Source organism: Hippocampus bargibanti, linkage group LG11, assembly GCF_051943395.1.
Source record: "Hippocampus bargibanti isolate YZ-2025 linkage group LG11, ASM5194339v1, whole genome shotgun sequence".
NCBI classification, from domain to species: domain Eukaryota; kingdom Metazoa; phylum Chordata; class Actinopteri; order Syngnathiformes; family Syngnathidae; genus Hippocampus; species Hippocampus bargibanti.
In genome coordinates this window covers 1,347,606-1,371,022 of record NC_142744.1, presented here as the reverse complement: position 1 = coordinate 1,371,022, position 23,417 = coordinate 1,347,606, and the positions used below count along the sequence as shown (strand labels likewise).

The 23,417-nt window shown below is 41.6% G+C and overlaps 1 protein-coding gene across 8 annotated transcripts in view; it reads right to left on the bottom strand.

Annotated features, from left to right (window-relative positions):
* Positions 1–23,417, bottom strand: part of ctnnd2b (catenin delta 2b) — a 62,335-nt gene that overhangs the window by 14,270 nt on the left and 24,648 nt on the right. For 3 of the 8 annotated variants that reach the window (XM_089007819.1, XM_089007822.1, XM_089007821.1), the window contains 10 exons: positions 19,069–19,181; positions 16,587–16,621; positions 15,438–15,554; positions 9,835–9,986; positions 9,610–9,729; positions 8,516–8,661; positions 7,232–7,458; positions 5,819–5,953; positions 4,197–4,494; positions 1,924–1,980 (listed from right to left, as the gene is read on the bottom strand). In XM_089007819.1, the coding sequence (XP_088863945.1) occupies positions 1,924–1,980; positions 4,197–4,494; positions 5,819–5,953; positions 7,232–7,458; positions 8,516–8,661; positions 9,610–9,729; positions 9,835–9,986; positions 15,438–15,554; positions 16,587–16,621; positions 19,069–19,181 (1,400 nt within the window). Of the gene's footprint in view, positions 1–1,923; positions 1,981–4,196; positions 4,495–5,818; positions 5,954–7,231; positions 7,459–8,515; positions 8,662–9,609; positions 9,730–9,834; positions 9,987–15,437; positions 15,555–16,586; positions 16,622–19,068; positions 19,182–21,579; positions 21,697–23,417 lie in introns of those variants that run through there. The other 5 variants (XM_089007825.1, XM_089007826.1, XM_089007827.1 and 2 more) reach the window with 4 other exon arrangements.

Sequence of the window (23,417 nt, the reverse complement as noted above, 5' to 3'; positions counted from 1 at the left end):
CAAGGGGGTGGGGGGGCGGTCTTTCTGAATCTCCCCAGTTTTTGAGCTCATTTTCTGGCAGTTTTGGGACACTTTAAGTCATTTTTCTTCTCGCTCTCTCGCTATCTATCTTTTGGGAAGACTCACCAATCATGGAAAGAGATTTAAACAACAAAAAAAGATGGTTGTATTTTGTTGCAGTTTATGTGACAGTGGCCATTATTTTGTCCGGATGCTAATCGGCCACGTCGGAGTTTCAGTGGCCGACTGTGAGGTTTGATTTGTAAACGTTAGCGCAAGCCATGAAGGACGTTGACTTCAACACGCCATGTTCCTCAGAATCAATCTGCTAGCATGACTGCGTAACAATGGCCGATTGTTTCACTCGGAGGGACATTGAGCCAAATGCCAAGTGATGTATGGGGCTCGCTTGCTTTTCTTTTTCCGTCCGCTTTTGCGGGCATGATAAAAACCTTGATGTGAAGACTGCGGATTTGTTGACACCGAACAAAGGGAGGAATCATAAGCAGTCGAGGTGAAAGAAACGAGAAACGAGATTTTTTTTTTTCGAGAATGGAACGTTTTGCCTTGGGCAAAATGCCTTCACAATATATCAGTGTGTGAGCGTGTGTGTGTGTATATGCATGTGTGTGTGTGTGTGTTTGTGAGCGTGTGTGTGTGTATGCATGTGTGTGTGTTTTTCTGACAACTTTGGGTAGGATTGATGACTCATTTCTCAATAGGTGGAGCAAATATGCATTATATATATATATATATATATATATATATATATATATATATATATATATATATATATATATATACAGTAAAGTCTCGTTATATCGATATCGGATATATCGATAGTCCCGGTTATATCGATACTATTTCTATGCACGCACGGACAAAATTACATGAAAACAGGGTCGGATATATCGATAGTCCCGGTTATATCGATATTTTTTCGGACTCCCTTGAATATCGATATAACGAGACTTTACTGTATATATATATATATATATATATATATATAAATACACATGCACACCTACATAAATATCTACATCTGCCATTATTTTAATGTATGACCCGGTTACATATATATCTACATGTATCTATATATCTACATGTATCTATATATCTACATGTATCTATATGTATCTATATATCTACATGTATCTATATATCTACATGTATCTATATATCTACATATACATATATATATATATATATATATATATATATATATATATATATATATATATATATATATATATATATATATATATATATAGAGAGAGAGAGAGAGAGAGAGAGAGAGAGAGAGAGAGAGAGATATGAGAGTATATATATATGTGAGAGTATATATATATGAGAGTTTTGAAGGGCGAAATTCAATGTATTATTATAAAATAAACAATTATATATATATATATATATATATATATATATATATATATATATATATATATATATATATATATATATATATATATATATATATATATATATATATAAATTGTTTAATAATAATACATTGAATTTATAAGCGCCTTTCAAAACTCTCAAGGACACTTTACAGTTACTAGATTTTTTTTTTTTTTTGTGCGGGTGAGCCGCGGCAGGCCATGTTTTAATCCCAAATAATTTGAGTGGGCGGAAGAAGCCACAATTTGATGCAGAGGATTTGGACAAATCAGCATCGACGGCATTTGCTGACGTCAAGTGTAAACTGGTCTGATTTAAAGACGATTCCGTTGGGAAATTCTGCTATTCCAAATGTACACGGTTGATGATGCAAATGAAGATAGATGGCGCCATTGAGCACCTGCGTCTGTGTCATCAAGCTAAAATGAGCAGATTATGTATCGTGTGAATGAGACAAAAGGTCAGATAGATGAACAGAATGTAGATCTCAATATGTAGAAATATAAATAGTAGCATTACTTTGTCATTCTTTGCTCGCCTTGATTTTGATTCCACACAAGGAATTCGGGGTCGTACCTATCCAGGTAGAGAGAAACAAGACAGAGGAATATGTTGGCTGTCTGGCAACAAAAGTGGAATTGTCACAGTGGTGACGATTAGTAAAGCGACTCAATTGGATTTTTTTTTGATCAGCGTTTGGTTATCAGGCAGTGGCGTGGTGGGGGGGGGGGGGGGGGGGGTGCATGCACACAGAGCAGGTGGTGGAGGATGATGACATGTTGCACTTGTTGTTATTGTTGTTGGCCTGAATGATGCGACTGCAAATGCATTTTCGTTTGAGGAGCTCGGAATAAACCTTTGGACAAAACGTTTTCCTGTGAGGCTAAAAAAAAAAACGGTCTAAAAATGTTTCTTTGTTTTCCAAAAAGCCACACATCATCAAATTAGAATCTGTTCTGAGATCATAAAAGGAAAAAAATAGTAACAGAATCCATTTTTTTCTGACTTAGCTGGCTAGCTTTCTAGCTAGCTAGCTATCCAGATATCCTAGCTAGCTATCTATCCAGTTACCTTTTTATATATCCAGTTATCTAGCTTTCTATCCAGCTAGCTAGCTTTCTATCCAGGTATCTAGCTAGCTATCCAGCCAACCAGCTAGCTATCCAGCCAGCTAGCTATCCATCCAGCCAGTTAGCTAGCTATCCATCTCGCTATTAATCTATTGACCTCGCTAGCTAGCTAGCTATCTCTCTAGCTCGCTATCTCTTTAGCTAGCTATCAGTTAGCTAATTTAGCAATCTCGCTATCTATGTCACTCTCTTGCTATCTAGTTATTTATTTCTGTATTTATTTAGTTGTGCATCTATTTATTTATGTATTCATCCATGTACTGTATTTATTTATTGATGTGTTAATTTGGTTAATTATTCTTTTTGATCGAGAGGTTTCAGATAGGCTATAAATAAATCTTGATCATGTGGTAAGATTGAAAAAAAATATATAATCTCTGTTATTTTTTTTAGGGCGTCGTAGTTTGGGGACCACCGGCCCAGACCAATAATAAGACCCCCCACAGACCCTCACATTGTCTGATCTCCAGTCGCAATTCCGACACCTGATTGATGACGACTGTCAGCCTCCATGTTGTGAAAATGAAGACGTGTCGTATCAGCGCATACGAGTGGTTGTCGAAAGTGACACGCCGAAGCTTCACCGAGGCGCAATGTGGGAGCCCGGAGAAACAATCACGGCAACAACGTGAGAAGCCCCGTTTGAAAGAATATCATGGTGCAAAAATCAATCAATCAATCAATCAATAAATAAATAATAAGATGGTGGCTCTGGGCTGACATTTCGCACGCGGGAAGACTTTAGTCGCCATTAGAATATGGAATCCATACATCCACCCATAGGAAACCATTCAAATGAGAATAATCCGTTCCCAGGTCTCCATAAAACATCATTTTCTACTTTCTAAGCCTTAAAACTACACAAAATATACCTTATTTTACGTATAATAAATGTGCAATGGTATTATAATGAAAGAAATAAACTGTACGGTATAATAAAGTGGTTTTATTGACCTTTGTTAGAACGTAGCCTTCTTCTTTCACCATCTTGAGGAATGATCCCTTGTAGGTGCTTTCTCGGCGATAATTTTACCTTGTTCCTCATCAATTGTGTTCTTTTTAGCTGGGTTGATAGCTTTTTGCATCAAGTGTACCGATGGCTTGTGCGGGTTATTTGGGAAGCCTGATTGATGGGAATTTTAACCTTGCAGTCTACACTCTGCCTTTGAAGTATCAATAAGGTTGAAACGAGTCCAAATTTCACTGTTTTCTATCAATTTTATCACTGTCTCTGTCGTCTACCTGTCTCTTCAATGTTTAAACCACCTCCCCTCACTGTTGCGTTCTTGACCAATCACGTGGCTTTAAGCAACAACTGGGGGCGGGGAATAGAGGACCAAAAAATGTCGGCTGCCATTTTGTTTGTTAGGAAAACGGGCTCGTTTGCGAACGACACATCACTCATTGTGGCAGCTCCGTGTGTATCCCGAAAAATAGTTTGTGTGCCAAGGTAGCATTTTCATAAATTTAACGTTCGTAAACCAAAAAGTTCATAAGCCAAGGGGTTCGTAAACCGAGGTATCACTGTATTTAGATTTTTTTGGGGGTCTCGATACCTTGGACTTGTGCGAATCAGGACCTCAGTGAGTGAAGTGAGTGACAGCGGGAAGGCAATCGGACAAAGTGACCAATCGGAGCTGATTACAAGCGAAGGCAACTCACCTCGGGTCCTTCTGGATGCTGTCCACGGACGGCGAGCGACCCAGCGCCGCTTCGGGCGGGAGCGCCGGCCCCGATTTGCTGTAAGGCGACTCGGTGGACGGGCAGAACTGCAACGTGCGGTACGGGTTGGCGTAGTCGGGCCCGCCACCCGCGGCGAAGCCGCCTCTTTGGTAAGTGGACGCGGCGCTTTGACTTCCGGTTCGCTGCAAGGGGATTGGATCGACACCGGGGGAGGGCGGGGCTAAAGTGTAGGGACAGAGCAGATAGTTGAGGACGTCTTGGTAAAGTTGGTTCACCACTAATGTTGTTGACGAGGAGCACAGTGGAGGGAACGGGGGACGGTGTAGCCAAGTACCAAAACACACATGGTAAAAAACAGCACAAAAGAAAATATGTGGAAAGGAGAGAAGCAAAACAAAAGTAAATGATAATAAAAAAGCAGTTGTCAAAAAATAGCAAATGGAAAGATGACAATGGGAGCATTTGAACAGATAATAATAATAATAATACATTTCATTTATAAGCTCCTTTCAAATCTCTCAATATCACTTCACAGTCACAGGATCAGCTTTTCTGCAGGTGAGCAGCGGCAGCGTTCACTCAACCCGGAAGTAATTCAAATAGATAGAAAGCTTGCTAGATAGGCAATAGTTAGCCAACAGATACCTAGCTAGATAGCCAGCTAGCTAAATAGCTAGCTAGCCAGCCAGATAGCTAGCTAGCCAGCCAGAGCTAATAGATAGTAAATGATGATAATAATAATAATAATAATAATAATAATCCATTTCATTTCTAAGCGCCTTTCAAAACTCTCAAGGCCACTTTACATTCACAAAATTGGTTTTTATGCAGGTGAGCAGTGGCAGCCACATGCGCAAGCATTCACTCAACCCGGAAGTAACTCACATAGATAGAATGTTAGCTAGCTAACAAATAGCTAAAAGATAGTCAGATCGACAGAGAGCTAACTAGCTAGATAGCCATATAGCTCATAAATAGCCAGCTACATAGCTAGCTAGCTAGACAGATAGCAAATGGATAAATAGCCAGCCGTATAGGTAGCTAGCGAGACAGATAGCAAATAGACAACAAATGGATAAGTAGCCAGCTACATAGCTAGCTAGATATACAGATAGCAAATGTATAAATAACCAGCTACAGAGCGAGCTAGACAGATAGCAAATAGATAGCAAATGGATAAATAGCTAGCTACATAGCTAAAATAGCTACGTAAAGCTAGCCATCTAGCAAGCTAACTAGAAAGATACAGTATATAGCTAGCTTGAAACATAACTAGCTAGCTAGCTAGATAGATAGAAATATAGCTAAGTAGCCAGCTACCCAGCTCGACAGCAATTGAGCAGCCAAGCATGAAAAACCAACGCGAATAAATTTGTGAATGGCAGTGCGATCATGCGATGGCTCGCTTCTAAATTTGGATGCTTCACCGAAACGGCGCATCCGGATATAGAGTTGGAGCTATTTTCATCTTTTTTTTGAAGTGTGTTAGTAGACCGTTTCTCTACGTCCTCTGCCAATTTGTCTCCACGTCACGTCACGTCACGTGACGTGACGTTGAACACGCATCCAAGGCGCGATGCGATGGCTAGCCGGTAGCTAACCTTGTCCCCTGAGGTTGGGTTTGGTGTAGACTCTGTCTTCGTAGATGGGATCGATGTGGTGCTCCGGAGACTGCAGCGGCGGTCGCAAGTCAGCGCCCAGGTGGCTGTGTTGGCTGCTGTAAGACGCTCGGGAGCCTGGGACAAAATGGCAGCCATGAAGCACGGGAAATTACATCATCTGGGAAATTTAAAAAAAAAACAGTCTTGAAAGGCGGCCCAAATTCTAAAATGGATGATTGCACAAGTAATAATAATACATTTCACTTATAAGCGCCTTTCAAAACTCTCAAGGTCACTTTACAGTCAGCCAGCTAGCTAGCTAATAGATAGCCAGCCAACCAGCTAGCCAGCTAATAGCTAGTTGGATAGATAACTAACAGATAGACAGCTACCCAGCTAGATAGCTAATAGATAGCCAGATAACCAGCCAGCCAGCTAATAGATAGCCAATAGATAACCAGCTAGCCAATAGACATCCAATAGATAGCTAGCCAGCCGGATAGATAGCTAATAGATAGCCAGCCGGCCAGATAGCCAATATATAGCCAGCCATCAGCCCGCCAGCCAGCTGGATAGATAGTCAGATAGCTAATAGACAGCCAGCTGATCAGCTAATAGCTAGCTAGCCGGATAGATAGCTAACAGATAGCCAACTAGCCAGTCAGCCAGCCAACCAGCTAGCCAATAGATATCTAGTAGACAGCAAGCTACCGGCTAGATAGCTAATAGCTAGCCAGATCGCTAGCTATATAGCTCAAGGTCACTTTACAGTCACAAGATAAGTTTTTCTGCGGGTGAGCAGAGGCAGCCACACGCGCCAGCATTCACTCAACCCGGAAGTAACTCAAATAGAGAGAAAATCTCGCTAGCCAGCCAATCGATAGCCAACAGATACCTAGCTAGATAGCCAGCCAGCTAGATAGTGAATAGATAACTAACTAGATAGCTCGCCACCCAGATAGCTAATAGATAGCGAATAGCTAGCAAGTAATAATAATAATAAAAACAATACATTTCCTTTCAAAACACTCAAGGTCACTTTACAGTCACAGGATAAGTTTTTCTGCAGGTGAGCAGCGGCAGCCACACGCGCCAGCGTTCACTCAACCCGGAAGTAACTCAAATAGACAGAAAGCTAGCTAGCTAGCTAATCGATAGCCAACGGATAACTAGCTAGGTAGCCAGCCAGCTGGATAGTGAATAGATAACTAACTAGATAGCTAGCCAGCCAGATAGCTAATAGATAGCAAATAGCTACCACATGATAATAATAATAATAATAATAATAATAATACATTTCATTTATAAGCGCCTTTCAAAACCCTCAAGGTCACTTTACAGGTTTAACGCATTGTTAGAAAAAGAAAGAATCAGGAAGTAGCATTAGCATAAGCGCACTAGCAAAGGGCCTACCCGCCAAGCTGCCAGGCCTCTTCAGGGTGGCGTTGGCGTACAGCTCGTGTGAAATCTTGTAGGTTTCTCCTCCGATGTGATGTAGCATGCGCTTGGTGGGCGACAAGGTGGCGTAGCTGCCCACCACCGAGCTCAGTTGGTGGATGGGCGATGACGTGTGGTTTCCACCCGACGGGCAAGAGGGCCCGCCGGCGCCAGGTGGCCCCATATTGATGGGCGATGAGGTGCTGCGGAGAAAGTCCAATCAACATTTCGAGTTAGGTTTCGATATGCTAAGCTAACCGTGTCCAAAGTGCGGCCCGGGGGCCAAATGACTTTCTAAACTCCCAAGGTCACTTTACAGTCACAGGATCAGTTTCTCTGTGGGCGAGCAGCGGCAGCCACACGCGCCAGCGTTCATTCAACCCGGAAGTAACTCAAATAGAAAAGTAAGTAGATAGAAAGCTAACTAGCAAGCCAATAGATAGCTAATAGCTAGCCAGCTAGATAGATAGCCAGCCAGCCAGGCAGCCAGCCAATTTTCCGGTGTATACGGCGCACCAGAGTATAAAGCGCACCTTCAATGAATGGTGTATTTTCAAACCTTTCATCCTCTCCTTTTTTATCTAGAACTGCTTCATGTCACAAAAAGGGTACAGCAAATGCTGAAGAATGAATGACTATCTGTGTCTTTGTGTTGTCATATTATTTGTTATTTATGTGTTTTTTTTTACTTCAAGATGGCGCGGCGAGAATGGCTGCCTTTCCAGCAGTTCCTGTATTTTGTTTCTATAATAATAATAATAATAATAATAATAATAATAATAATAATAATAATAATAATAATAATAATAATAAATTAAAAAAAAATAATAATAATACATTTGATTTCTAAGCGCCTTTCAAAACTCTCAAGGTCACTTTACAGTCACAGGATAAAGTTTTTCTGTGGGTGAGCAGCGGCGGCCACATAGATAGCTAGCGAGCTAGCTAGTTAGCTAGAAAGATAGACAGACTGACAGATAGGTAAAGGCGCCTTATATGCCAGAAAATACAGTACTTGACTGAATCATTTTTCAAAAAGATTCGTTAAAATATCAAAAAATCAGTACACATAGATAGCTAGCGAGCTAGCTAGTTAGCTAGATAGATAAGCACAGACAGAGAGATAGGTAGATAGCTAGGTAGATATGTGCGTTATACACCAGAAAATACAATATTGACTTTTCAAAACAAAACAACAAAAACTCAGTACAGATAGATAGATAGCAACACGACAAATTAGCTTGTGGAAATGAAGCTAACCTGTACGACTTGGCAAGACGACTCGGGGACTGTTTGGGCGACGCCACTCGTTGTAGCGTAGCGTAGCTGGGCATGTCGGAGGACGCCGTGCCGAGACGCTGCAGCTTGGTCGGGGAGCCCACCGCCTGCAGGGGGGAGCTGACGCGCTGCAATGGAAAGATTGCACGCTTCAGTCTAAGCTCAACATTATTTATCGGTGAAAAGGTTTCTTCAGCTGTCATCTGTACTTCTTTGAAGGCGTCGGACGTTTCGCTCCTCATCCGAAAAGCTTCGTCAGCGGACTAAAATTGTGCTGGTAGCACCGGCGCTATATATAGTATATCCTTAATATTCCTAATAATATCCCAAAACATTAGGGATATACAGGTAACATCCGAGTGGACCCTCCGCACCCTGCCCACCACCTTTTCCAGCGATTCCCCTCAAGCGGGCGCTACTGATCGAAATCCAGCAGATATTTAAACAGCTTCTTCCATTTTGTTGTTGTTTTGACTTCAAGATGGCGCCACGAGAATGGCTGCCTTTACAGCAGCTCCTCTATTTTGTTTTTTACTTCTTCCTTTCCTTTCCTCTTACTTTCTTCATTTTGCTGCTGTGAAATGTCAATTACTCCACTGCGAGACTAATAAAGGCTAATTTAATTCAATAAAGGTACATCCAATTATTATTATTTTTTTTTATGATTATTATTATTATTATTATTATTACTATTAGTATGATTATGATGATGATTATTATTATTATACATTTCATTTATAAGCGCCTTTCAAAACTCTCAAGGATACTTTACAGTTACAGGACATTTTTTCTGCGGGCGAGCAGCGGCAGCCACATGCGGCGGTGTTATTATTATTATTATTATTATTATTATTATTATTATTATTATTATTATTATGCTTATTATGACTATTATGATGATTATTATTGTTGTTTTTTGACTTTAAGATGGCGCCGCCAGAGTGGCTTCCTTTCCAGAAGCTCCTATATTTTATTTTTCTACTTCTTCCTTTCCTTTCCTCTTACTTTCATCATTTTGCTGCTGTGAAACGTCAATTTCTCCACTGCTAATCCAACTATTCACCGCCGTACCGTACCTGTGCCGGCAAGGTGGCGCAGGAGTAGTACACGGATGGTCCTGCGGGGGTCGGACCACCCTCGCCGGGCATGTGGAAGGCGCTTCCGATGGCCTGTTGGGCATACGAATCTCGGTGGGCCTGCGAGGGCGAGTCGGTCGCCATTAATTGGGCGACGGCTCGCCCCGATGTCGCCTGGAGCGGACGGCGAGTAAGCTTGGAGGAGGCTTGAACGAGTTTGCCTACCTGGTTGTAACTGTGAACGGCCCCGCCGACATGTCCGCCGCGACCCGTGACGATTTCGCCGAGTGCTAAGGCTTGGTTACTATGGTAACCGGCAGCCGCGTAGGCATCCTGGTTGTTGAGCTGCAAAGCGCTATGAGACAGAAGTCCTTGTCCTGAAAAAGGGCGACAAATAGAAAAGGGCGAGTCAGAGTCATTATTTTTTTTTGCCGCGGGCCACATTGTCGTTACGGCTAGCTGAATAGAAAGAGAGTTAGCTAGCTAGCTAGCTTGTTCACTAGCTTGATAGATAAGCATGGAATTTCACAAGTTTGATTTGCTTTTGCGGGCCGAATAAAATGATGTGAGGGGCCAGATTTTGGCCCCAGGGCCTTGACTTTGACACCTGTGATGTAAAGGATTAGCCAGCTAGCTGAATAGATAGAGCGTTAGCTAGCTAGCTCGTTCGCTAGCCTGATAGGTGAGCATGGAATTTCACAAATTTGATTTGCTTTTGCGGGCCGAATAAAATGATGTGGCGGGCCAGATTTTGGCCCCCGGGCCTTGACTTTGACACCTGTGCGTTAGACAGTTATTAGGTGATTTTTTTTTTTTAATTTAATAATAATAATAATACATTTGATTTCGAAGCGCCTTTCAAAACTCTCAAGGACACTTTCCAGTCACAGGATTAGTTTTTCTGTCGGTGAGCAGCGGCAGCCACACGCGCCGGCGTTCGCTCGTAAGTAACTCAAATAGATGGAAAGCTAGCTGGCTTGCTATACGTTTTTCTTCTAATTATTCTTATTTTAAAAGCAACTATGTAAAGATTTATTCTGCCCGTGGCCTTTGAGGCGTTCTGTAACCCATTTTATGTCCCACGTGTTCCCAATTGATATTTATTCATTCATGTTGTTTTTTGAAAATGGCGACAACAGAATGAGTTCAAAATGGCCGTTTGAAAATGGCCGCCCTCTTTGACCCCAAGACAGCCATTTGCTTTTCATCTGCTGTTATTCTGGCCGCTCGTGCTCCGTGACCCGGAAAGGATTCTGACCTGCTTTTTGAAAGATTCTTTTTCTGGCTCCTTTCAGCCCCCTTAGCAGTCGTCTTTACCTGCCGTTGCGCTTTCTACTCCAAATCAAACTTTCATGTCGATTAGCGAACGAGAATAGCTTGACATTGCGCAAAGTGTTTTGTGTTCACTTTGCGTCAAGTTCATAGCGTGCCAATCGTCATTAAAGATCGCACGCTAATTTCATGTCATCATTCAATCATCAGTTGTCTGATAGCGAGCCTTTAATTATACAAACGGCATCGCTCTCTCGCTAGCGATCTAGCCATCGATCAAACTCGCTAGCTATCTCGCAATTGATCTATCTTGCGATTCGTCTCTCACTATCTAGCTAGCTCGCTATCTATCTAGCTGGCTATCTCGCTATCTATCGAGCTGGCGATCTCGCCATTTATCTAGCTCGCTATCTCGCCGGCTACCTCGTTAGCTATCTATCTCGTCGCTATCTAGCTATCGATCTATCAATTTCGCCGCTATCTAGCTATCGATCTATCAATCTCGCCAGCTATCTAGCTATCGATCTATCAATTTCGCCGCTATCTAGCTACCGATCTATCAATTTCGCCGCTATCTAGCTATCGATCAAACTCGCTAGCTATCTCGCAATTGATCTTGCTGCTATCTAGCTATCAATCTTGCTGCTATCTAGCTATCGATCTATCAATCTCGCTGCTATCTAGCTATCAATATCGCTGCTATCGATCTATCTCGCTGCTATCGAATTATCAATCTCGCCAGCTATCTAGCTATCGATCTATCAATTTCGCCGCTATCTAGCTATCGATCTAATAATCTCGCCAGCTATCTAGCTATCGATCTATCAATTTCGCCGCTATCTAGCTATCGATCTATTAATCTCGCCAGCTATCTAGCTATCGATCTATCAATTTCGCCGCTATATAGCTATCGATCTATTAATCTCGCTGCTATGTAGCTATCAATCTTGCTGCTATCTAGCTATCAATCTTGCTGCTATCTAGCTATCAATCTTGCTGCTATCTAGCTATCGATCTATCAATCTCGCTGCTATCTAGCTATCAATATCGCTGCTATCGATCTATCTCGCTGCTATCGATCTATCAATCTCGCTGCTATCTAGCTATCAATCTTGCTGCTATCTAGCTATCAATCTTGCTGATATCTAGCTATCGGTCTATTAATCTCGCTGCTATGTAGCTATCAATCTTGCTGCTATCTAGCTATCTTGCTGCTATCTAGCTGTCGATCTATCAATCTCGCTGCTATCTAGCTATCAATATCGCTGCTATCGATCTATCAATCTCGCTGCTATCTAGCTATCAATCTTGCTGCTATCTAGCTATCAATCTTGCTGCTATCTAGCTATCGGTCTATCAATCTCGCTGCTATCGATGTATCAATCTCGCTGCTATCTAGCTATCTATCTCGCTATCTCACACACACATATACAGTAAAGGGTTGTTGTAGGTTTTTTAAGTGCTATGTAGCGTGCTCCATATCTTCCAAACCATTGGGACCCATCCTTCAATTTATAATCCTGGAATTGAGTGACCGCTCAAAATGCATTTCGGTAACATGCAGCTCGGGCATACATTGAAAGGCTCCTGTCGGAGCGAATGGACGTGTATTATTTATTTAGCAGCCATTTTCGGCAAAAAAAAAAAGGGAGCGGGACGAGTTTACTGGGTCAAGGCCTTCCTGTCCAAGATGGAGACTCGGATTGGCTCAACAGCCTCGAATGCAATTCGTGCATCGAAAGGACTGAATCGGCACTCATGCACTCAGCCCGCAGTCAAAGAATGGCTTCTTTCCTTTCCTTTAAGTGCGCCACTTTGGGTGGATTTCATACTTTCGGGCTGTCAGTTGGGGGAAGGAGGGCTCATTCCACTATCTTCTATCATAAAAAAAGGAGTTAATTCTTAAGTTAGATGGGTGTGGAGTTATCTGAACTTGAAATGGGGGTGGCTGTCCAAAATACAATACAATACTATCCATTAGTTATCTATTAGCTAGCTAGTTAACTTTCTATCTATTTGAGTTATTCCGGGTTGAGTGAACGCTGGAGCATGTGGCTGCCGCTGCTCACCCACAGAAAAACTTATCCTGTGACTTTAAAGTGACCTTGAGGGTTTTGAAAGGCTGGCTACCTAGCGAGCTATGTATTTACCAGCTATTTGCAATCTAACTAGCTAGCTGGCTACCTAGCTAGCTATCTATTTGCTATCTAACTAGCTAGCTAGCTAACTTTCATTCTGAGTTATTCCGTGTTGAGTGCCGCACAAAAACTTATCCTGTGACTGTAAAGTGACCATGAGGGTTTTGAAAGGCTGGCTACATAGCTAGCTATCTATTTACCATCTATTTGTTATCTAACTAACTAGCTGGCTACCTAGCCAGCTAGCTATTTTCTATCTAATCACTATCTATCTAGTTGGCTACCTAACTAGCTATCCATTTGCTATCTATTGGCTATTTAACTAGCTAGCTCGCTAACATTCTATCCATTTGAGTTATTTCGAGTTGAGTACCGCACAAAAACTTATCCTGTGACTGTAAAGTAACCTTGAGAGTTTTGAAAGGCTGGCTAACTAGCTAGCTATCTATTTATCATCTATTTGCTATCTAACTAGCTAGCTGGCTACCTAGCCAGCTAGATATTTGCTATTTATTTGCTATCTTTTCGCTATCTAACTAGCTAGCTGGCTACCTAGCTAGCTAACTATTTGCTATCTATCTAACTAGCCAGCTATCTATTAGTTATCTATTAGCTTAGATATCTATTCACCATCTTGCTGATTGGATATCTAGCTAGGTATCTGTTGGCTAACGATTGGCTAGCTAGCTCGCTTTCTATCTATTTGAGTTACTTCCGGGTTGAGTGAACGCTGGCGCATGTGGCTGCCGCTGCTCACCCGCACAAAAACCTATCCTGTGACCGTAAAGTGACCTTGAGAGTTTTGATAGGTGCTTAGAATTGAAATGGATTATTATTATAAATGTATTAGCACTGATTTTTTTCCCGTTTTTTTTTTTTGGTTTGTTTGTTTTTCCAGCGAGGGCTAGCAAAAGCACTCACGCGAAAACAGAGTGTCTTTCCCTCCTCCCTCTATTGACACGTTTCAATATTTCATAAGTTGCCTATTTTCGGAGAGCCTTTAGAGGGAAGCGCATAAGAGTACACATATAAAAAAAAAGCTGCGTGCGCGTCCAACTCGAGGATATTAACATGCACGCCGCATAGCAAGTTTACGGCGTCGCGTTCCTGCTGCACTAATCTGTTGTGGAGGAATTTTGCTTTCAGCGTCTTCAAGCCTGGAGGATGCGCCAACGTGCACGTGCACGTGCACGTGAGCGCTTTGGACTGTGAGGAGCGGGGCCAGCTGACACCTCGGCGAGGACGGATTTTGCATATCAAACACTCGCGACTTTGCGTGTCACCCGACAGCGACTTGCGCTGCCATTGGAGCAAAGACATGCATACGAGAGCCATGACATAGCAAGGAGGCTACAGCTACAACCAGATTGCAACAATGCTAATAGCTTTGAAGGCATTTTTTTTTTAATTATTTCAATCAAAAATAAGACAAATAAATCCAGATGTTTTGACGCCATTAAACATCAATTCCGGAAAGATTTGTTGTTTGTTTTGCATTTTGTTCGCTAAATTGAAGGCAATATTTGAAGACATGTAGCACGCTACGTAGGTTAGACATTTAGCAGTTAAAAAAAAAAGAATAACTAACAAAATACAGTAAAGTCTCGTTATATCGATATTCAAGGGAGTCCGAAAAAATATCGATATAACCGGGACTATCGATATATCCGATATCGATATAACGAGACTTTACTGTACATGAATACATTTTATCCATCTCTATCTACTATATCTATCTATTTAGCGAGCTACCTATCTGCCTAGCGATCTATATAGCTCGCTAGATATCTATATAGCTAGCTATCTACCTGTCTAGCCAGCTATCTATATAGCCAGCTATCTGTATAGCTAGCTAGCTATCGACCTATCTCTCTACCTAGCTATCTGTTTATCTATCTGTCTATCTATCTGTCTACCTACCTATCTCTCTGTATAGCTAGCTATCTATCTCTCTACCTAGCTACCTGTCTATATCTACCTATCTCTCTGTATAGCTAGCTAGCTATCTCTCTACCTAACTATCTATCTGTCTACCTACCTACCTACCTCTCTGTATAGCTAGCTAGCTATCTCTCTACCTAGCTACCTGTCTTGCTACTTAGCTATCTGTCTATCTATCCGTCTACCTATCTGTTTACCTACCTGTCTATCTATCTACCTATCTCTCTGTATAGTCGATCTATCCTGATTTTTTGTTTGTTATTTTGGCCAATCGTTTTGAGAAATGTTTTGACCGTTATAACTGGAAAACTTTTGTCATTCATTGAAGGTGCGCCTTATCGTCCGATGCGCCTAATATATGCGAAAAGTTTGAAAATACACCATTCATTGGGGGTGCGCCTTATACACTGGAAAATACGGTCATTCAATCACCAAGTAAGAAACTCCTCAATAAACAATGTCAAGTGTTGGTCTTACGATCTCCCGTGGAGGTATCTTGCGAATCCAAGATGCCCGATTCCTGGAGCGAGCGTATGCACGAGTCCACCAACTCCAGGCCTGTCGTCAGCTCCTCCTCGATGTCCTTCTGTCCATCTGCACCGACAGAGAAGAACAAAAAGAATGAAAAAAAAAAAAAAACCATGGCCGTCGGGCGTAACACGACAGTTGGGAGGGTGAAAAGATCGCAAATACTTCCATTTACCCGGAATAACTCAAATAGATAGAAAGTTAGCTAGCTAATAGATGACTAATAGATAGCTAGCTAGCTAGATAGATAGCGAATAGATAGCAAATAGATATCTGGCTAGGTAGCTAGCTAACTAGTTAGATAGCAAATAGATTGCAAATAGCTAGCTGGCTAGGTAGCCAGCGAGCTAGTTAGATATTAGATGGTACATAGATATTAGCTAGGTAGCCAGCCTTTCAAAACTCTCAAGGTCACTGTAAAGTCACAGGATCAGTTTTTCTGCGGGTGAGCAGCGGCAGCCACAAGCGCCAGCATTCACTCAACCCGGAATAACTCAAATAGATAGAAAGTTAGCTAGCTAATAGATGACTAATAGATAGCTAGCTAGCTAGATAGATAGTGAATAGATAGCAAATAGATATCTGGCTAGGTAGCTAGCTAACTAGTTAGATAGCAAATAGATAGCAAATAGCTCGCTGGCTAGGTAGCCAGCTAGGTAGTTAGATATTAAATACATAGCTAGCTAGGTAGCCAGCCTTTCAAAACTCTCAAGGTCACGTTACAGTCACAGGATCAGTTTTTGAGGCAGCAGTGTTTTTTGTGCTCTGTCACGTTATTTCTTATTTAATATTTTGTTGTTGTTTTGACTTCAAGATGGCGCCGCGAGAGTGGCTGCCATTACTGCAACTCCCGTATTTTGTTTTTCTACTTCTTCCTTTCCTTTCCTCTTCCTTTCATAACTTTGCTGCTGTAAAATGTAAATGTCTTTACCGCCAGGCTAATAAAGGCTAATCCAATCCAAATCTTGATTTGTTTTTCATCTGTGAGCGGGACCACAACACCTTTTTTTACAGCAGCAGCCATGATGTTCCCAGTACGGAATTAAATCCGAACAATGATTCGCGAGATGAAATTCAAAATGAGATATTTAACAGTACCTTGGTTGTTCCAGCGAAATTTCTCTTCCGCTGAACTGCAAGAGAAAAGCAAACATGGGTTAGCGAAAACGCGCACTTACAATTACTTTTTTTTATGGAAGTCAATGAAAAATCTACCAATTCACTGTTGCCAAGACGACAAAAAATCTGTATCTTGTATTAGATTTGATGAATGTCACAGAGATCGCTACTTGCTGCGACTTTGAGGAAGAGGGCGGCCATTTTGATTCACGGTTAGCCTCTACCATTTTCATGGATGCGAATATTTCAGCCAGGATGGTACGACCACCGCCATTTTATCTTTTGGATTGATGACACGTTTTGGGGAAATTTGTTCTTATTTAGTCTTTAGATGTATTATTATTAATTATTAATTATTACTATAATTATATTATATTATTGTTATTATTAATATTATTGTTATTATTATTAGTAGTAGTAGTATTAATATTATTATTAGTATTACTACTATTGTTATTATTAGTAGTAGTAGTAGTAGTATTATCCTTAGTATTATTATTATTATTATTATTATTATTATTATCCTTATTATTGTTATTATTATTATTATTATTATTATTAATTTGCTTTTGCGGCCCGAAAAAAATGATGTGGCGGGCCGGATTTGGCCCCTGGGCCTTGACTTTGACACCTGTGCATTAGAATGTTTAATCCCCTCCACATATTACACATTGAACGAATTAATAAAAAACTAGTTTTCACATTTGAAGTAAAAAATAATGACTTAATACATTTGGGAATGGCAGTGAATGAGTTCATTTTGCTTTCGTGGGCCCAATAAAATGTTGTGGAGGTGCCATATTTAGCCCCCGGGCCTTGACTTGGACACCAGTGCTATACTTGACGCAATTGACTGACAACCGTTTCAAAACCGCTAGCACACAACGCTGCTCCTCGTAAACGGACCAAAACAAAAATGGCGGCAGTGAATCTGGGCCAAACAAACAACCGCTAACGTGTGACGTGGGTTTGAATCCAAATGGTCACTTTAGCACCGAGGCTAGCGGCATATGTCCGAGTGTGTGTGTGTGTGTGTGTGTTTGGTGAGCGACCAAGTGACAAAGCGGCCGATATGCCCGCGCACAAACATTTTTTTGGGGAAGTGGCAAAAGAGCAGCAGATGCTGCGGTAGACAACGCGCGACTACCGATGACAAAAGGCAGCGCTGAGGTGGACTCATTAGCACCTCTGAAAGTCTTTATTGCGCACCACACGGCGGAACGCTACAAACTCCCACACTCGCTCGCTCACTTTTTAGTTTTTTTTTTTTCCATGCTTGACTCGTGACGAACGGACACGGCTCTTTTGTTTCCGGGGATCTTCGGTCAGGTTTTAACAGTTCGGTATGAAATCGCACGTGGGTGCTTGCTACGTGTATGTCGATAATAATAATTCGGTAATAATTTGTGATTAAATATAATTCGGATAGAAAGCTAGCTAGCTAACAGATAGCTAGCTAGGCCTTCATTCAACTCGGAAGTAACTCAGATAGGAAGCTAGCTTGCTAAGAGACAGCTAATAGATATCTAAGTAACTCGCTTCGAAATGGAATGTATTATTGTTGTTATTATTTGCTATTCTATTAGCTAGCTAGCTAGCTTTCTATCTATTTGAGTTACTTTCCGGGTTAAGTGAACACTGGCGCATGTGGCTGCGGCTGCTCACCCGCAGAAAAACCGATCCTGTGACTGTAAAGTGACCTTGAGAGTTTTGAAAACCGCTTAGAAATGAAATTATTATTATTATTATCATCATCATCAAAAAAAAATGACTATAAATATTTCCTGGCCGACATTCCGACCAACATTTTGGAAGTGCGCAGTGGCTAGCATGACACCAAGTGCGTTATTTAGCTAGCAACCTAGCTGGCTATCTATTTGCTATCTAGCTAGATAGCTATTTGCTATATATTAGCTAGCTGCCTAGCTGGCTATCTATTTGATATCCATTTGCTAGCTATTAGCTATCTGGATCGCTAGCTAATTATGTAGCTGGGTATTTATTGGCTATGTGGCTATCTGGCGATTTTTGGCTAACTGTCTATCTGGCTATCTACTAGCTATCTAGCTGGCTACCTGGCTGGCTATCCATTTGGCTATCTATTAGCTATCTGTTAGCCTACTTTCTATCTATTTGAGTTACTTCCGGGTTGAGTGAACGGTGGCGCATATGGCTGCTGCTGCTCACCCGCAGAAAAACAGATCCTGTGACTGTAAAGTGACCTTGAGAGTTTTGAAAGGCGCTTAGAAATGAAATGGATTATTATTATGATTATTATTTCTTCCCAGATTGATTCTGGCCACGAATCAAACAACGGGGGGACGCTTTCATACAACCCGCTGGAAATCCAGTCACCTGCAAGCGCACAGCTGATACCCGCGTATGTCCCGAGAAGAAGGTTTTGATGGATTTGACACGCGGACGGACACGCGTACGTCCATTTTACACGGCGCACACACACCTGATGCTCGTCATGCTTCCGGCTTCAGAACCAAGCTTGCATCTTTCCAGCTGACTGGCAACAATCTGCCGCTCGGCTTCCAGCTCCCTGGTAAGACGTTCGAACTGCAACTCCTGCATTTGAAAGAAAGCGAAGGAGAAAGGCTCAAAATGCTTCTGTTGACGCTCTTTGATTACTTGTGATAATTATATTTGTTCATAAAAACAACCCAAAAAATCCTTATAAAATAGCCAAAATATAATGTCTTTTATTTGTTCTTTGAAATATGCTGAATACATTCTAAAGCACAGGTGTACAAACTTTGCTACCAAGCTAGCCAGATAGATACGTAGCCAGATACTGTAGATAGCAAGCCAGGTAGATAGCTATCGAGATAGGTAGCTAGTCAGATAGATAGCCATATGTGTAGCTAGCCAGATAGATAGATAGCCAAATAGATAGCTAGCCAGATAGGTAGCTACCGAGATAGGTAGCTACCCAGATAGGTAGCTACCCAGATAGTTAGGTACCCAGATAGGTATCTATCCAGATGGGTAGCTCGCCAGTTAGGTAGCTAGACAAATAGATAGCTAGCCAGATATGTAGCTAGTCAGATAGATAGACATATAGGTAGCTAGCCAAATTGATAGGTAGTCAGATAGGTAGCTAGACAGATAGCTAAATAGCCAGATAGCCTAAAAATAGCTAGCCATATAGATAGATAGCCAAATAGATAGGTAGTCAGATAGGTGAATAGACAGATAGCTAGATAGCCAGATAGTTAAGAAAGATAGCCAGGTGTCTAGATAGCTAAATAAATAAACAAATAGAGAAATAGACAGCCGATAAAGCGATTGGTAGACAGACAGACAGATAGATAGCGAACCAGATAGGTAGCTAGCAAGATAGGTAGCTAGACAAATAGATAGCTAGTCAGATAGGTACTGTAGCTAGACAGATAGATAGCTCGATAGATAGCTAGCCAGATGGATAGCTAGCCAGGTAGCTGGATAGCTAAATAAATAAACAAAGTCAAATAGAGAAATAGACAAAGGCTAGACAGATCGATAGACAGACAGACAGATAGATATACGGATAGATAGATGCGTGTGGCGGTGGCAAACTTTCCTTTTCAAGGGAAGATTTTGCCTAAATGCAAATCGGCCTTTTTCGCTCGCGCCAGAACGAAGCGCACAAGGCGGCAACACAAAACCAGCCAACAGTCGATTGTCACGTTAATGCCCGATGCGGGAATCTACATAACATAACCAATCTGCACAATTTATGCAAAACGACGACAAGCGCCGCAGGAACGACGATACCGTGACCATTTCCGGAAACCGTCGTTAGCACACAAAAAAACTCCATGTAGCAAACATGCTAAAGCGCTGGAGTTTGTTAAATTTGCAAACGCGTGTACCCTCATCCCTCTTATTAGCTTGGAGAGATAAGAATTCCGGCTCTTTTCAGCTCGACTCGCTAAAAAGATCCGGCTCTTTTGGCTCCCAAATGGCTCTTCAGTTCTTTGTTGTTGCCTAAATGAATTAATTACCAAAAATCACGTACAATTATGTGAAAAACGAATTACTCATGTAAAAAAAATACACTATATGAAATATTTGTATTTATAGGGCTTGATTTATATGCGCACAGAGTAAGTGGATGCTAACGTTCCCTTTCCCTGTGGTTACTCTGCTCTGGTGATCAACTGTCGCTAATTTGCTATTAATAATGCTAGTAAAAATTTAATTGAATAATAATAACAGCATAATATGACAACATTTGTCCACCTGCCTACCCCCCGCCTCCTTCTCACTGCTGCTTGTGTCTATAATTCTCCCCTCCTCTACCACGGATATCGGCTGATTGACAGATAGCTAGATAGCCAGATAGGTAGCTTGCTAGATAGATGGATACCCATATAGGTAGCGAGCCAGATAGGTAGCTAGCCAGATAGGTAGCTAGCCAGATATGTACCTAACCAGGCTTACTAAAAAGAGTGTACTGTACTGTAGCTAGACATATATAGATAGCTCGATAGATAGCTAGCCAGGTGCTGCTTTAACCGAAAACCGTGGGCGGGGAATATACGACAAAGTCGGCTCTCATTTCCGGCTCCTTGTGTTTACCGGCTCTCATCGTTTACGTCAGAGATCCTATTCGTTCGCGAACGACACATCACTATTAGCTTAAACATGACACACTAACGTGTCGGTTGACACAACATCAAACCGCTTAGCATCGACTTCACCGTTACACAAAAGCAACCGACAAAGTTATGCTAATTGTGTTAATTGTTAAAATATCACAGTTTATTATTAATTATTTTTACTTTTCGTGTCAAGTGCGACGGCAGTCAAGCAGGTGCAAAACTCAAACTCGCACGACATTCCATCACACGCCGTCCAAAGTCACAATGAACGCGCGTTCATATCTCGCCAACGTCAAAGAAAACAGCTAGCTTCGTCCCCGCGACGAAAAATGCCCTCATTAGCGGATGCGAAGAGAGTTATGAAACAAAATAGCACCTACTTCAGCAAAACATCATCCCGGTTCGATGACGGAAAAGATGAAAAGTATCTCCGCTATTTTGGTTGGTTTTGAGCGGCGAGCTGCTTGAAAGGCTAAAACTGAGATAACCAAGTACGCTAATGGCGAGAATTCGGTTTCAAGGGTTTTTTTTTTTTTTTTTTTTTGGTTGAAAAGCCCAAACAAAAGACAGTGTCCCTCCTCTTTCTCCCCCCTCGCCTCCAAATGAAGACCCGCCATGCAGCCACCTGTTACTGCAGGCGGAATAGCACCATGCTAAGGGAAATAAAATGGAGACGCGAGGGAGTCCGCATACCTTCACGTGGACCATACTTCACGAAACTCCGTCTGGCGTTTCTTTGTTTCTTTGTTTGTTTGTTTGTTTGTTTGTTTGTTTGTTTGTTTGTTTGCTCCCCTCTGGCTGAAAACATTTTTTCGAGTGCCTCCAAAAAAACTCGTCTGTCTGTCTTGAGAGAGAGAGAGAGAGAAAAAAAAAGAATGAGAGAGAGAGAAAGAGAGAAAAAAGAGAAAGAGGAAGAGAGAGAAAGAAAGCGAGAGAGAGAAAGAGAGAAACACAGAGAGGGAGCGAGAAAGCAAGAGTGAGAGAAAAACAGAGAGAGAGAGAGAGAGAGAGAGAGAGATAGATAGATAGATAGATAGATAGATAGATAGATAGATAGATAGATAGATAGATAGATAGATAGATAGATAGATAGATAGATAGATAGATAGATAGATAGATAGATAGATAGATAGATAGATAGATAGATAGATAGATAGATAGATAGAGAGAAAGAGAGAAAAAAGAGAAAGAGGAAGAGAGAGAAAGAAAGCGAGAGAGAGAAAGAGAAAAGAGAGAAAATAGAGAAAGAAAGAGAGAAAAACAGAGAGAGAGAGAGAGAGAGAGATAGATAGATAGATAGATAGATAGATAGATAGATAGATAGATAGATAGATAGATAGATAGATAGATAGATAGATAGATAGATAGATAGATAGAGAGAGACCGAGAGAGAAAAGAGAGAGAGAGAAAAGAGAGAGAAAGAGAGAAAAAAGAGGAAGAGAAAGAAAGAGAGAGATAGAGAGAGAAAGAGAGAGAGAAAAAAGAGGAAGAGAGAGAAAGAAAGAGAGAGAATGAGAGACAGAAAAGAGAGAAAGAGAGACAGAGAGAAAGAGAGAAAAAAGAGAAAGAGGAAGAGAGAGAAAGAGAGAAAAACAGAGAGAAAGATAGAGAGAGAGAGAACTGTTGAAAAAGAGAGGGAGAGAAAAAAGAGAGGGAAATAGAGAGTGAGAGAGAGAAAGAGAAAGAAAGAGAGAGAAAAGAGAGAGAAAGAGTGACAGAGAGCAAGAGAGAAACACAGAGAGGGAGCGAGAGAGCAAGAGTGAGAGAGAGACAGAGAGAGAGAAAGAGCGAGAGAGACAGAGCAAGAGTGAGAGAGAGAGAGAAAAGAGAGAGAGAGGAAGAGAGAGAGAGAGAGAGAGAGAGAGAGAGAGAGAGAGAGAGAGAGAGAGAGAGAGAGAGAGAGAGGCATGCACAAGGGCGAGCGAGAGAGGCTACAAGTGTCACTTGAGCCTTCTCTCGCCTTTCTCCATGTCTCTTTATCACCCTCTCCATGGGGGCCAGCGATCGTGCGTGTTCACACACACACACACACACACACACACACACACACACACACACACACACACACACACACACACACACACACACACACACACACACACACAGTGTTCAGCGAGGCACAAAGGTCCCCATGGCAACAGAGCATTTGGAAGCCCAGTGGCGTTCGTTATTCATGCGACATTGCATCACAAAGGGCCCTCCTACTGATGCACCCCCA